Source organism: Chironomus tepperi, unplaced genomic scaffold (assembly GCF_022539635.2).
Source record: "Chironomus tepperi strain 1889 unplaced genomic scaffold, CSIRO-AGI_Ctep_v1 contig_172, whole genome shotgun sequence".
NCBI lineage: Eukaryota > Metazoa > Arthropoda > Insecta > Diptera > Chironomidae > Chironomus > Chironomus tepperi.
In genome coordinates this window covers 1,018,020-1,032,833 of record NW_027226294.1, presented here as the reverse complement: position 1 = coordinate 1,032,833, position 14,814 = coordinate 1,018,020, and the positions used below count along the sequence as shown (strand labels likewise).

Below are 14,814 nucleotides of genomic sequence, written 5' to 3'. Positions count from 1 at the left end.
GAAATTTAACTTTTATCTTTCGAAGCCTTTAAAGGATTTTTAAAATTAAGTTAATTTAAATCCAAAGCAGTAATCCAAATCACATCTCTTTTTTCCCTTTTTCTTATTACATTCAAAACCTCTGCGTGCATACCTTCTTGATTTCTTCATTTCATTTATGTAATACATACTTAATCCTTCCTCTTTACTCTTAATTTACTCTTGATTATCAAGCGAAATAAAAAAATAAATCCCTGAGAGGGAAAAAATTTCCTTTGTGAAAATTCCTTCAGCTAGAAAAAAACATTCACATTGAGAATGAAGCACATAAAAGATTTTAAACTTTTTTTCTCATCTCTGATTCAACAAGAGGAAATAAAAAGGATTTTAAAAAGAACGCAATAAAATACATATACATCTTATACATATCCTGAATAGCACAAGCCGGTTAATTGATTCAAAATTCAGCACTAGGCTGACATGGCACCAAGTTAGAGACATGCATGCAATCATGTGCTCAATTATCACCTTACGGTACTAGTGAGCATACTCATTGATACTCTAAGGTGCTCATTGATCATATTCTTGTATGTTAGCGAGACCTTTGGTTGATTAACCGGATTGCGACACATTCTAACCAATTTGTGAATCAGGATGTATTCCATATCAAGTAGTACATTGTGTATCTAAACAATTAATTCACTTCACAATTTGATGATTGTTCATCATTCACACATAAGCCAAAAATCCATTCTTTAAACATCATTTGAAAAGAATTTCACATCTCTGCACACAATACAGCCTGTTGCCTCACTTAAAAAATATATATATACATGAAGAAGAATTAAAAGATTTTGAGAAACAGCAAAAAAGTATAAAATATTTTCCACTTTTCACATTCTCTCGATTCTTCTTGTTCAATCTCGATTTCCTATTCTCAATATATCCTCTGTATATTGAGCTTTTTGTCTGACGTCTGATACCTTTTCCATTTGCTCAAATTTCTTATGATTGAATTTTTCACTTTCTTTTCTTACATAAAATATGCTTATCTAACGGAAGTATCTATAATATGAAAAGATAAAGCCAACAATGGAATGTAGAAATGTAAAAGTGCCAAATTGAATCTTTGCATCAATTTTTCATTCCATTTCTCACTTTAATTCTGAGAAGGTTGGAGAATAAAGGATAAGAATTGAGTGTACAAGATATAGACTATAACATAAATTAGCATAGAGTGGAGCCTCAAGTCTTCTTATTATATGGGTTACAATTACCTAAAGTATCATCGTTAAACAAATTCCTCCCTTTTACTGTTCCGTTTTATTAATAGATTTAGGAAGGTACAAAAAGGAAGTAAAAGTATCCATTACTTAAGGATTTTTAAAGCCCTTCTGCAGATGTGATTATGAACAAATGTATCTCTTTCCTGTGAATATTCCGTATTTTGTCACACTTTAAGAATCAGGAATTAGAGTAGCATTATCTTATTTCTGGGAAAGCATTCTTACTTATTAAGGAAGGGTTCATTCAAATAATCATCTCCATTTAAATAAAATCACTTCTCATTTTTACTTCAATTTGCTATAATTTCATTCACCAAATTACACCATTGTTAGGGATAATCGACAACAAGTTGTAAGCATCAACTGTATGAACATATCATTTGTATTTATTATTCTATTCACATAAACACATTTCCTCACATATGAATTAGAAAATAGTACAAAAGGAGGAGGAAGAAGAAATTTAAGGAGGCTCTAAACGCTGTGCAATGTTATGATTATGATTTAAGACAGCATAAATACATAATCTCACCTATAAAAGATTCAAAGAGGTTTCAAGTATGACACTTTTATTGTAATGTCACAGACATATGCAAGACTTTATTTTGATTATCCAATCAATCCTTTCTCGACTTTATTTACTTGCTATTGTTTTATTTTAAGAATACGAGTGAAATGTAAGCCTTTCGATTTAACATTCTTTCGATCCTTTCAATCAATATGAGAAAGTACATCTTTGTCTTTATTTATCGATTCATAAAAATAATACGTATGTAGCATGCACAGAAGTTCAAGGTTTTATCTTTAATTTTGTATGAGTCAAAAGTCAAAGTAGATTTTAAAAGAATCAGAAGCGCTGCTTTCTAGTTCTTAATTTTAATAGATGTATTACAGACAGTGTCTTTGAGGGACTAAGTCAGTGGTGGCAACCTGTACATCGACAAAAAATTTGAAAATGTAATGAACAATATGGCGTGTGCGGCTTAGGTCTAGATGTGTCGCTAAAATTAACAGGTTCTCCATCACTAGACTAAGTCATCTTATTAATAGACAGCATTGAATTACGAACCTGACTTAAGTTCAAAGTTCATTATTCAATTATATCCTTTAAATCAGATGTATTCGCTATCAAAACATGCACTTTGTAGCGCAACTTAATCAGAATCCTTTTAAAAAATGAAATATTAATGAAGTCATTGCATGTAACACAAATTAATTATAAAGAGCTTTTTCATATAAGATCAAAGCTTATTAGCAACTGCTGTGCTCAGATCCTGTAATATATCATTCTGTATTTTCAGAAGAACTGTTCATAAGAACTCATTAACACAATACGTTACATACATTACATATACACAAGCACTGTGATTTTACTCTCAAAACATAAAGAAGGGAAATATGGAAATTTACATTTTTTTATATTTTCGAATACCTTTGAGTCATCGCTATGAGCTATGATGATGCTAACGATGATGATGCAATGTAAATATTTTTACAGATGCAGACTTCTGCTGTAATTTAAAATCACCAACAGAAATGGTGTCAAATCAGACATCCTTTAAGGGATATCCTGGTCGCTCACATAGTCGTGGTCCGTTAAAAATATTCCAAATTTTATTCTCCTAAATTTTTTTTTGTAACTTCTTCACTTTGTTATTCTTTTATTATTATCATTTATCGTTCATTGATTCCGATTTTCCATTTTTTGAGGCGAATAAAGCTCTTGACTGTTTACATTTAGAAAAAGTTTTTCCTCAAAAAAGCTTTTTCATAGTAAATCAGAGTCAGATGAACGATATAATGATGTAGATGTTGTTGAAAAGTTATTGGCACAAAACTTTTTCGTTCAACTTTCCCTCTTTTTTTCATTCTCTAGATCTCAACTCAATTGGCCTTAATTTTATATTCTTTACTTTAACTTTTTATTATACTCATGCACTGCTCAATTTCGAACTACAAATTTTCTTACTCTCTCACTTTATTGACTTTGTATTTACGTATTTTTTCACAAGATTAAGTTTTATTGCTTGTGTTATTCATTATTTTCAATGTATATCCAATCATGCATGACTGAAGAAATAAAGAGGAAATTGAAGATGAGGTAATATTTTCAATGATATATGCTTGTTCCTTCTTACATTGAATTTGGAAGAAAATAAACTCAATTTTGTATATGCTCAATTAATGTGAATTGAGTCGAAGTGGCTCGATGGTTTAGTACTTCGGTACCTAATTATTGCAACACACCGACCCAGCGATCATGTGTTCGAGATACGGCAGGATACATTTTTCACAGCTTTCCTTTGTATGCAGTCTACAGACAAAAAAGTCATCAAAGAAAGTGTTTCCTAATCCCACTGTGAACTGTAGATATGTATTGAGTTCAGAGGTCTGGCACTCCCTAACTCGTTTAGCAGAGCTCTGCTTCTCAATGATCTGAATCCAGCATAGAATTCCAGTCCTTTAAATGACTACGAAAATTCAGTCCAGTAATGTTGAGTGCAATGTCACTTATCCAACTCAATCCAAGGACGTTAGATGTCCCTTTGCTGTGTCACCATTCCATATCCAATTCCTTCAAGTCTCCTCACAACTAGATGAAAACTAATTTAAATTAAGCTACAATAACTATCTAGTTATCCACAACCACATACTTTTTGCAGAATTAATTAATTTGTACTGCAATAAAATATTTAATTTCGAGAGAGAAGATGCTCACGTTTATGCCATAAACCACCAGCAGTTTCAAATCTCAAGATTTTAAAATGAACAAAAATTCATTAAAATAACTTTGAAGGGAATAAAAAACTTGAACGATTAAGTTTTTTGTTGGAATTTTGAGCAACGATTTTTAAGGGTGTTGTATATTGTCAATGACAAAGAGCAATGGAGCAACAACATTAATTATAAAATTATTGTGGCAACGAACTTTCTTGAGTGTCATTCCTAACTTTTCATTTTTTTATTGTCATTTCTCAAGGAGACAAAAAAGGATGTTGGGAAAGAGTAAAAAAAAATTTCATCTCCTGTGACAATTTGTCATAAAATGAAAATCATGTTTAGAGAAGCAAGCAGTTTTGCATTCATTTATTATTCATTCACAGTAGCAAGCTTAAGCAAAATCAAATTTTAAAAACTTTAAGATATTCATCTTTGCTCCATCTCATTTTCTCCAATGGCACTTGCATAAGACTTCTAAGTCACCATATTTATCGGATGCAGCATGAATTTCTTTATAAAGTGATAAATGACTAAATTTTTGCACACTTCAGCTACATAAATTACATTTTCATGATGACGATTCACATGCACACAAGCTTTCCTACTACGAAAAATAAAAATTTCAGCTCAAAAGAATTTTTCATCTTTGCATTCAAGTCATGAATGATTTTTTAATCCGGCTTCTTCTTCCTTATTTCCATTTTTATGTTCACAGTAATCTTTTTCATATTTATGTCGCATTGTATTTGTTGATTCATCGAGAAAGTAATTTTTTTGCAATCGGAACCATATGAGAGTAGAGCAATGAATTTTTGAGAGTCAAGACTGAGTGGACAACTTGACATGCCCGAGCGGCACAATACGGCGATCTGCATTTTTTGCTGTAAAAATGGGGCGAATTCCTAAGTCACGGTGGCGTTAGATCAGCCTTAAGTCTTACCGTTAATATGGCGGCGTAATGAAGCCCTAGCGAGCATGAATTGATGTTTGGGATAATATCTAATTAGTTTAGTTAATAATCAGACCTACTGTCGACTGATCATATTTTCTCAGGAATGTTAAATGTTACATACCCCTGAATATACTCGAATGAGCATATAATACGTTAGAACCAGTCATCAACTGGACATTAACTTGCCATCAACTAGTCATAACGTATTTATGTCCATTTTTAGATAAAATTAGTCAACCATAGGTCTAGCTATTAACTAGACATTATCTCAAGCTGTCTACTCGGGAACCTCTCATCTCCTTGTTTGACCAATATTTCTTCTCATTTTCTCAGAGATTTTTAAGATAGAAATTTCAGTTTCACTTACTATAAAAGTTTTAGAGCTAAAGAGCTACTCTTTTATCAGATCATAAAATTTGAGAAATCTGAAATTTTATTATGAAAAATCAAGTTTAATTTTCATCAAGCAAGATCACGGTCAATGATGATCATTAGCCTCACATTGAGAGAGCATCAAAAATTCATTAAAAATGCTGCAATGAAAACTTTTCCTTGAAATTCTCGTCACATTTATAGCACAAAATTACTTTCTTGATGATTCTCGCATCATTGGTCATATTTAAATGACTTATTTCATTATGCACTCGACGCAGTTTTAAAATATTCTTTCTTCTTCCTTGAAAAAGTATTTAATTGGCTTTTTAACCTCTGTCTATGTATGTATTTCACTATCTCTCTATCTCTCTCTTTTCTCTTCCTTGTGTCATTTCGTTTGCCAATTTTTATTTAATTTACCTCTTTTTCTTATTTTTCTTGTCTACTTCATTACGAAGGAATTTTTTTTTTTTTTGTCGAGAGATTTTTATAATAACAAAGTTAAATTAATTTCAGGAACTTTAACTGTAAACGTTAGCGTATTATTATTAAGTTTAGCATCACCAGATGAATCTAGTTTAGTAAGTTCTACTTCATGCTTTCAATTAAGTAAAAAGAAAATTGCAACATCAGTGTAGATTCATTAAAAATTTCCTTTCAATTCTTTATCCTTACTTCCTCTTTTTCCATAGAAATACGAAGTTGAATTTTTGCTGCAACAACAATGGTACGATCCGAGACTGAGATATGCAAATCAATCGCAATATGAATATTTGAATGCAATACATCATCATGAAGATATTTGGCTGCCCGACACGTATTTCATAATGCATGGTGATTTTAAGGATCCCCTCATACCAATGCATTTCGCCTTAAGAATTTATCGCAATGGCACAATCAATTATTTGATGAGGTAAATCATCAACTATGATAATTGAATATATTCTTGGACGTGCTCCAAATAATTTGTATTTTAATTTTTTTCATTCACACTTTTGTGCTTTGCAGACGGCATCTTATATTGTCGTGTCAAGGATCCTTGAATATATTTCCATTTGATGATCCACTCTGTTCGTTTGCACTGGAGAGTAGTAAGTAAACAACTCTATTTTCATATATATCAGTTCATTAGATCTAATATTGAGTGTAATTTAATGTGAACAGTAATTTTTATTGTTTCCCCCTTCAAATTATGCAACATGTAAAGAAGAACATAAAAAACTTGTGATAAGTATTGCAAGAGTTGGGAATATATAGAAATTACTGTACATAAGGGAGTGTGTAAAGGAATTTATTTGATTTTGTTGCATAGAATACATATTCATAGCCATGAATGAGAGTACAGCTGAGATCTATTTCATTTGGAATGTTAAGAATTTGCTAAGATATGAATGGAATATTCAAAAACTTCATGTGTCAATGCCTCTGTGTCAGAATTGATATCTGTGATATGGATAATCAGTATAAGAAATTAAGCGAAATTTGACTTTTTTGTGTGAACTCCAATTCGGAAGGATTGGAAGGAGTTTACCACCCTAACTGAAGAAACCTAGGCAAAATTGTGTCAACAGGCATAATCTAACTAAGACATGAATATCAGTGTAGACTATTCACAGATTCTCAGTCACATTTGTAAATTTGCCACAGATAGTCAAGCATGTGGCAACAACCCTGAACAGTATTTCCAGCTATAGAGCTATTCATTCATAAACATGGAAATGGAAAAATGATAATAGCAAATACTCTCGAACAACTTCATTATCATTCGTATCTCTAGCTCTTCTTATTTCTTACTCTTTTCAGTTTCATATGAGCAATCAGCAATAACATACGTATGGAAGAACGATGAAGATACTTTAAGAAAGAGTCCCTCATTGACGACGCTCAACGCATATCTCATACACAATCAGACAATTTTATGTGAAGTCAAAGGAAGCTGGAGAGGTTTGTAAAGAATTTTACACATATATGTGTAGACATACCCATTTTCATCCTCCCTTACTTAAATGGTTTTACGCTCTTAAATGCTATTTATTTATTTCTCAAGCTGCTGAAATTAAATTCCTTCAAAAATTGTTTTTCTTTTACTGTCGAGTATGAAAGCAAGACAAGAGTATGTTTAGGAGAAGAAAATATGAAGAACCAAATGGAAAAGTTTTTCTCTTTCCGATGTTTCTTAAAAGGAAAATTGAAGACAGTTAAGAAGGAAGAAAATTTATATTCTATAAATTGAATTTCCTTTTTTGATGATTTTTAGCGCATTCTTTCTTTGAAAATAAATATGATATATTACGTATAGCTTCAGCAAGATGTAAAACTTTGAGCTCAATTTAATTTATAATTTAGAGCCTTCGGATTCTAATTCAATGGAATTTTTTATGATTATTACGGAATCGTGCAAATTGTTGAACTTTTATTGAAAAGATTTAATGGCACACAATTTTACGATTGAGTTTGTTGAATCTTGATAAGTTAAAGCGCAAAACCGTGAAAATATGTGGATTGCTGGGAATATTTAATTAAAGGATTAAGACATTTTGAATTCATGGAATCAAATTTTTCTTAGGTCTGAGATCACATAAAATTATACAAAAATTGAGAAAATGATTCTAAAAACCATAAGCCATAAATTTCATCGTCTACAATTCAGACGTAAGCTCTAAAAATTAAAATTCTCATTTTTCCTTCCACGATGTATCTAAAAACAATTTTCAAAAGCATCAAAAATTCAAATTTAACTTTTTAATCTTAAATTGAGTTTTCAGAAGAAATATGCGGATATAAACTTGCGGCATTTTATGTTCTTTTACGTACGTTTGTTTTATTTTCTGCATTGCTCATTTATTGCTTCTGTTTGATGTTAATGTAGATAGAATTTTCTCATTTCAAGCTATTTGAATTCTATCTACTTTTCCGTGTGTTTGGGAATGCTCATTTCCGATACGAAAATTGAAGCTTGACTTCTTCATGAAATGAAGTGTATTCTTTGGGGTTGTTTGGAATTGAAGCTACAATTTTTGTATGAAGCATGGATTTTTGAGCAATCTATTCAAGTTTATATTACAGACCCGTGCGGCACAGTGCTGCCAACTGCATTCTTGCACCTTAAATGCCATGTTGCCGTCACATTCGCATCTAATCGTTAATAAATCTAGTTGCTCCAACGAACACGGTGTGCTATTTGGTAGATGTGTCTAGTTAACGTCATTTGTGAATGAATCCTTTAAAGACAACTTTCATTGCAATGAGGATAATAAAATGGAACTTATTACAAATCGAAAAAGGAATGCGCTAAAAAATTACTTCAGGGATGACTATTGTATATGACAGAAATTTCAATACAGTTATGGCATGGAACATAGCAATTTACGATTAAAGAATAATAGTTTTACATTTTTGATTGATCATAAAGGATAATACACAATAAGCAGTGCTCCTTGCATCTCCAACCATACATAATCTAAAAACTATATTACCAGAATAAAATGAATAATATATCTCTAATAACTTTTGTCTATTGTAACAATTTCGCTATATGTATTGCAAAAGATAACGATCCATCAATGAATGAGTTTTATGGAGGTACGAGAACATTCTTTCATTTTAAAATTATTATTATCATTTTGAGTCTCTTTTTATTATTTCATTTTCATGCAAAATTTTCTGTAAAAATGAACCCTTTTTGATGCATAAAAAATAACTATGGGAAATTATAATTCCTAGATAGATGAGTATACTCATGCAACGCTGCTGTATAGTTAGTCATGCCATTTCGTGCTATGAGATAAATTTTTAAGTAGATGCTATGAAATTATTTGAATTTATAAGAACAATTTCTCTTATCTTTACTAACCCACCTTATGCATCTTACAAGAACTTTTTTCCTGCATCTCTTATCACACTCTAAAATGTTTAAGTACATTTGAACAAACATGTAAGGAGGAAGCTTGCTATATGGAAAAGAAAATTCACAATATTACATTGTCATGACATTGCATCTGTTATTCATGATGCAAAATACGAATCATGTAAATTTATATGTGCATAGCTCCAGCATGAAATTGTAGGTACTAACATCAGTCAGAATATGATAACAAGGAATGGGATTTTGCATAAAAAATGGCATGATGGATGAAAGACTTTCTCTCACTTTAATTTTTAAGTTTTTCACTTGACTTGTCAAAAGGAACAAAAAAAAATCACCTCAATTATTTTTTGATGTGGGATATCTTCTTTATCCAACTTTCTGCATTATAGCTTTTATGTTTATCATGAAATGTTTTGGTTTTTCTTTCTTCTTGATTTTTATTGACATCAAGGCACATCTCTCTATATAGATGTTTATTTATATTAATATAGATATTGCTCCATTCTCAATTTCCTGAGATTTTTATTCACCAGAAACGATATCGATTTCCTATTTTATCTATTGTATGAGCAATATCCACAAGACGTGAATCATGTCACATATTTTGACATTTTTAGAGCTTGCCATGACAATTTCTGAGTTATTTATTGAAATTATGATGATTCAACGGTTTTTATAAGTTTAAAAATGGTGACAGAATTTTGACAAGTTGAGTCATACTGCATCAGACTTGAAAAATCAAGAAGTTGCGTTTTATTCACAGCAATTTAATTTTATTCGTGATTTATGCGACCGTTGAAAATTCTGCAAAATAACTGAAAATGAGCTTTTACTGCACACACATGTGTACATATCCTACACAACATTACATTAAGTATATATATTTGTATTACATTCATATGCCGAGATTGACACAGAAGACAGGCAACATAAATGCGGAGAAAGACAGAAATCTCACACGCCTCATAAAAATAAATTCAACATCGCAACGCAAATAAAATGCTTTGGCATCTCATTCATGTAACTGATAAGTGCCAATGTTCTTTCTAGTTTTTTTCTCTCCCTCCTTTTAGTCTTTATGTACAAAATGAGAATGAATATAGCAAGCAAAAAAAAATGTATAATGGAAATTGCATGAAACTTATCTCACAGCGATTCTGAAACGCTATTTTACCGAAAAAAGGAAGTTCTTCTTCTTTTTCCCCTTTTTCATTTATTTTTTGATTTTATTTTTCTTTCCTTTTCTCTCTTCTTACATTTTTATGTTCTGAAAACGGAATCGAAATTGAATTTCTTGTAGGCAACTACAGCTGCTTAAAGGTGAATCTTATCTTTACTCGTGATCGATCATTTTATTTCACAACTTTCTTCATACCCGGTATTATTCTCGTAACATCATCATTTATCACATTTTGGCTCGAATGGAATGCAGTACCAGCAAGATCTATGATAGGTAAACATTTGATTATACAAGCACATGTAAGGAAGATGTGCGTACATGTTGTATATCAAAATTGCTTTTATAAGAATGTTCTTTAAGGAGATATATAGGAACAAAACTCGACTGTAAATATTTTATTAGTTCCAATACCAAATTGACATATTTTCTCTTGTCTCCTCGATTGTACATAAATTCATGATATATTTTTAGATTTTTCTATTTGAGGAAAAAATGGCTCAATAATGAAAAATTGTTTAGATAGAAAATAAAGCTTAAAAGCGCTCAGCTTGAAAATATATCAACAGCAGTGACAACATAACTTTATAAGAAAAAGACATATCTTATATCTGTATACATTATGCATGACATACATTAGAGTAAAATATGGAGAAATACATCATAAAGTTGATGATTTGCGTAAATAAATAGCATTTAAATTACTTATTGTTCATCATGCTTATTGCTCTTATTTTTCATGACAACTCAACTTCCTATCCTCATCCTTTTATCGCAGTGGAGTTAAAAATTATTGAAAAATAGCGAGTATCGTAACACAAAGTTTTAACACCACTGCAACAACTCCTTATAAATGTATATACATTACTTATGCTCATGCTAGAATTATTCTCTTATACTTCTCCTTTTACTGGCCATATATCACAATATACAATACAATTAAACTAGGCAATTATTCATGCTTGAGAGTAAATCTTCGCTTCACACGAGATCGTCACTTTTATTTCACGACTGTATTCATACCGGGCATTATACTTGTAACATCATCCTTTATAACATTTTGGCTTGAATGGAATGCTGTGCCGGCAAGGTATGTAAATTGAAATATTAGACGTTGCAAAAAAAATGTAAAAATATGTAAAATTTAATTAATTAGACGCATTTTCTTGGATTTGTGATCAAAAAAATATAACAGTGACAAAAGGATTTATTTCGGAATCATTTTAAGTTTCGAACTTGAAAGTTTAACATAAAATTGTAAACTCCGATATATACTAAATATTTTTGAATTACTGCATAACAGATCCTCTTAGATTTGATTTTATTTTTAAATCAGTGATGGACAGTCTGTGTGGCACTAAAAATTCTTATAAGTGTCATGAACCGTTTGCCATGTGCGGTTTCCGTTGAGGCTTTCCAGCAAATTGTACCGCGAAAAATAAAAGGTTGCCAACCACTGCTTTAAATTTTCAATGTCAGCTTTAAATTTAAGTAAAGAATCAAGCATGTCTATGATATTTTTATCAAATTTGCAGGTTAAATATTAAAGGTTTATAAAATCTAGTATTACATCCAAGAAAGTGCGTCATGTAATATAATGTCATGTACAAGAAAATCCTATGCTAATCCGGATATTTTTTGTCTTTTTTTTTCTTCCATACTTTTTTCTATCTACAACAAAACCAAATTGCTCACATTCCATAAAAAATAATAATGCTATAAACACATATACAAACAATCACATTACAAAATTTTAGAGCTATGATAGGTGAGCAAATATGCAATAAATGAATTTAATGTGCACAACCATTATCCTCATTTAATGAATAGAGCAATTGATAGCTTCGTGATGGCGCCTACAATTCGATTAAAAATATCTCCTTAATTACAAAAACAATCTCATCAATTTGATACTTAATTGGAGACTGAAACTTTATAGTTGTTTTCAAGCGCATTTATGCAATATGATAATGATTATGATGATGATTTTGTAAACATTTATTAATTTACATTTTTAATCTTCTTTTCTTCTCTTTCTTCATATTTTTTATATTTCCATCTCTGACTCACTTACTGTGTAATTAAAATTTATTGAATCTATCTGTATGAATTCCATTGTAATGAAAAGGTGTAACTACAATGTTGAATTTTTTCACTACATCAAATGGATTCCGAAGTACACTGCCAGTGGTATCAAATCTAACAGCAATGAATGTATGGGACGGTGTGTGTATGTGCTTTATCTATGCATCGCTACTTGAATTCGTTTGTGTCAATTATGTGGGAAGGAAGCGACCATTGCATAATGTCGTCTATCGTCCTGGAGAGAATCCTGTCACTCAGGTTAGTAAAATTTCTTTATATGTGAACAACTCTGTGAATGAATTTTTCATGTTAATTTCCTTCTCTCTCTCTCTATAATTGCATATTTTCCCTTCATCTCCTCTTTATTTTTAATTTTTCTCTCTCATTTCATATTCTACATCAAGTCTTGGTCATGATTATAGGCGAAATGCTTTCTGACAAACTAAATTAATAGGAATTTAAATGTGCATTCCAAAAGTGACAATGGAAGGAATTTTATAAAGTTTAAAATACCTAAAGGATTTTTAATAACGAAATTTTCATTTTGCTGCACACTGATGCATAACTGGAATTTATTGAAGTGACAAATTAGTCCCGAAAAGCTTTTTTTAAATGGGCATTTCTGTCAGCATTAACCTTCACACTTTCTGCACGGAAGAGCTTTTCAAGATTATTGAAACATGAATGCATCATGTCCGTTGTTCGAATAATTAATCTGAAATATTTTAAGAATGTTCCTCTGGCTATAGGCTGGATTCAGAGATTTTTGATTAATGTTTAAATCGGAGCTTGAAGTCGACTCGGATTTTGTATGGAAAATTTGACTTAAGTCGGCTCTACTCTTCAAGTAACTAGAGTCGAATTCGAGTTGCGATTTTAAATAATCAACAGTTTATCGGTCTAAAATGTCCTACACAAGGAAAGCACATCAGATGGTCTTTAAATGGAGTCTGTTTGGCTCTAAGACACTGATAAAATTCAACCATAAAGTCCCATCTTGACAAACTTTAAGGCATTAATTTGAAATCAATCTCATGACCAAGGCTTGATGTCTTATTCTCTATCTTCTTTTTATTCTCAAAAAATTTTCACCGGAGCTTTGCAAAAGTGCTCCCCGTCATTAAACTAGAAAAACCTTTTTTTCTATTATCGAACAAAAGATTTTTTATGCTAAAAGAACTTCTTTTTTTTATGAATTGATTGGTCCTTTTTGATTACATTTTTATGACATTTGTGTACTCAGCACATTTATTTTCCTTTCTCCTTTTTGTGTATTTTTTTTTATCATTCTATATTTAATGATACATAGAAAGAAAGAAAAAAAAACAAAAGAAACTGACTTTTTTATATGAGTATATGTTTATGTGTAGAACTTTGAAGCAGAACAAAAATTAAAAAAAAAATTTAAGACGACATAAAACTTGTGGATGTCTATCTTTTCTTTCCTCTATTTTGCATTTTTATTCATTTTCTTTTCCTTCATTTTTTTGTTAAATGTTTGGAACTTTTGGAAACTTTCTTAGACACATTCGATGAATTGGCAATAAAAAGAACTAAACTTTTTCAGTTTTGTATAACAATTTTTTGTTTATCCATCAGGGTTGTTAATATACATTATTGCATATAAAGTTGTTCATTGGATAAGTATCAATGTCTGCTGGTAGAGACTTCCATAGGAGGACTACGATTTTGAAACAGCTTGAGAGAGGGTCCATATGACCAAAATTCAAATTAATAAAACTTGAATCCAAAAATATTGAAAAATTTTCCAGAAAATTTCAAGAATTTCAAAAATGACTTTAATAATCCAACGGAACATTCCCAAGTGGACGAAAATACGTTAGAACTAAACATCAACTAGATATAACGTATTTTGTCCACTCGAGATTTGGCAAATCGATCAGGCTTAAGGAGCCTTAAGTATCTTGCAAAAAGGACAGAAACATTAACTACACAACGTGTTCGTTTCAGTTGATTTTGACCCATTTTTACGGTGAAAAGTGCGGTTCGCAGCATTAGGTCACTTACAGTTGACAGATACAATTTTGGTCTACAAAATTAGATGGATTCTATGAATTCCATAGTTTTGCCAGATATTCCGAACATATGTTCCAGACTCATATTATACCTACAGACATTGATATCCAGAATGTGATTTAATGTTCGAAAATTAATTTTATTGTTTACACTAACTAAAGGATGAAAAGATGAATTTAACAACCCTGCTCATTTTTACATGCATAAAGTAAATCAATTTTAGATTTTTAGTACCTTTCTCACGTTTTGTGTTACCCCTTACCATATTTATTCACCCACATACTCATAATATTCTCAGATTTCTCTTTTATATATTTTTCTATTTCGGAATATT

At 30.8% G+C, this 14,814-nt stretch overlaps 1 protein-coding gene across 4 annotated transcripts in view; it reads left to right on the top strand.

The window, feature by feature from the left end:
* LOC139088981 (glycine receptor subunit alpha-4-like) overlaps nucleotides 1-14,814 on the top strand; it is a 39,898-nt gene that overhangs the window by 16,120 nt on the left and 8,964 nt on the right. For 3 of the 4 annotated variants that reach the window (XR_011544266.1, XM_070638358.1, XM_070638357.1), the window contains exons 4-11: nucleotides 2,764-2,856; nucleotides 5,830-5,894; nucleotides 6,006-6,226; nucleotides 6,322-6,404; nucleotides 7,117-7,257; nucleotides 11,307-11,448; nucleotides 12,116-12,126; nucleotides 12,487-12,701. Coding sequence is in view for 3 of the 4 variants with exons in the window: in XM_070638358.1 (XP_070494459.1) it covers nucleotides 2,764-2,856; nucleotides 5,830-5,894; nucleotides 6,006-6,226; nucleotides 6,322-6,404; nucleotides 7,117-7,257; nucleotides 11,307-11,448; nucleotides 12,116-12,126; nucleotides 12,487-12,701 (971 nt within the window). In the remaining variant the exon portion in view is untranslated. The remainder of the gene's footprint in view (nucleotides 1-2,763; nucleotides 2,857-5,829; nucleotides 5,895-6,005; nucleotides 6,227-6,321; nucleotides 6,405-7,116; nucleotides 7,258-11,306; nucleotides 11,449-12,115; nucleotides 12,127-12,486; nucleotides 12,702-14,814) is intronic. The other variant, XM_070638359.1, reaches the window with a different exon arrangement.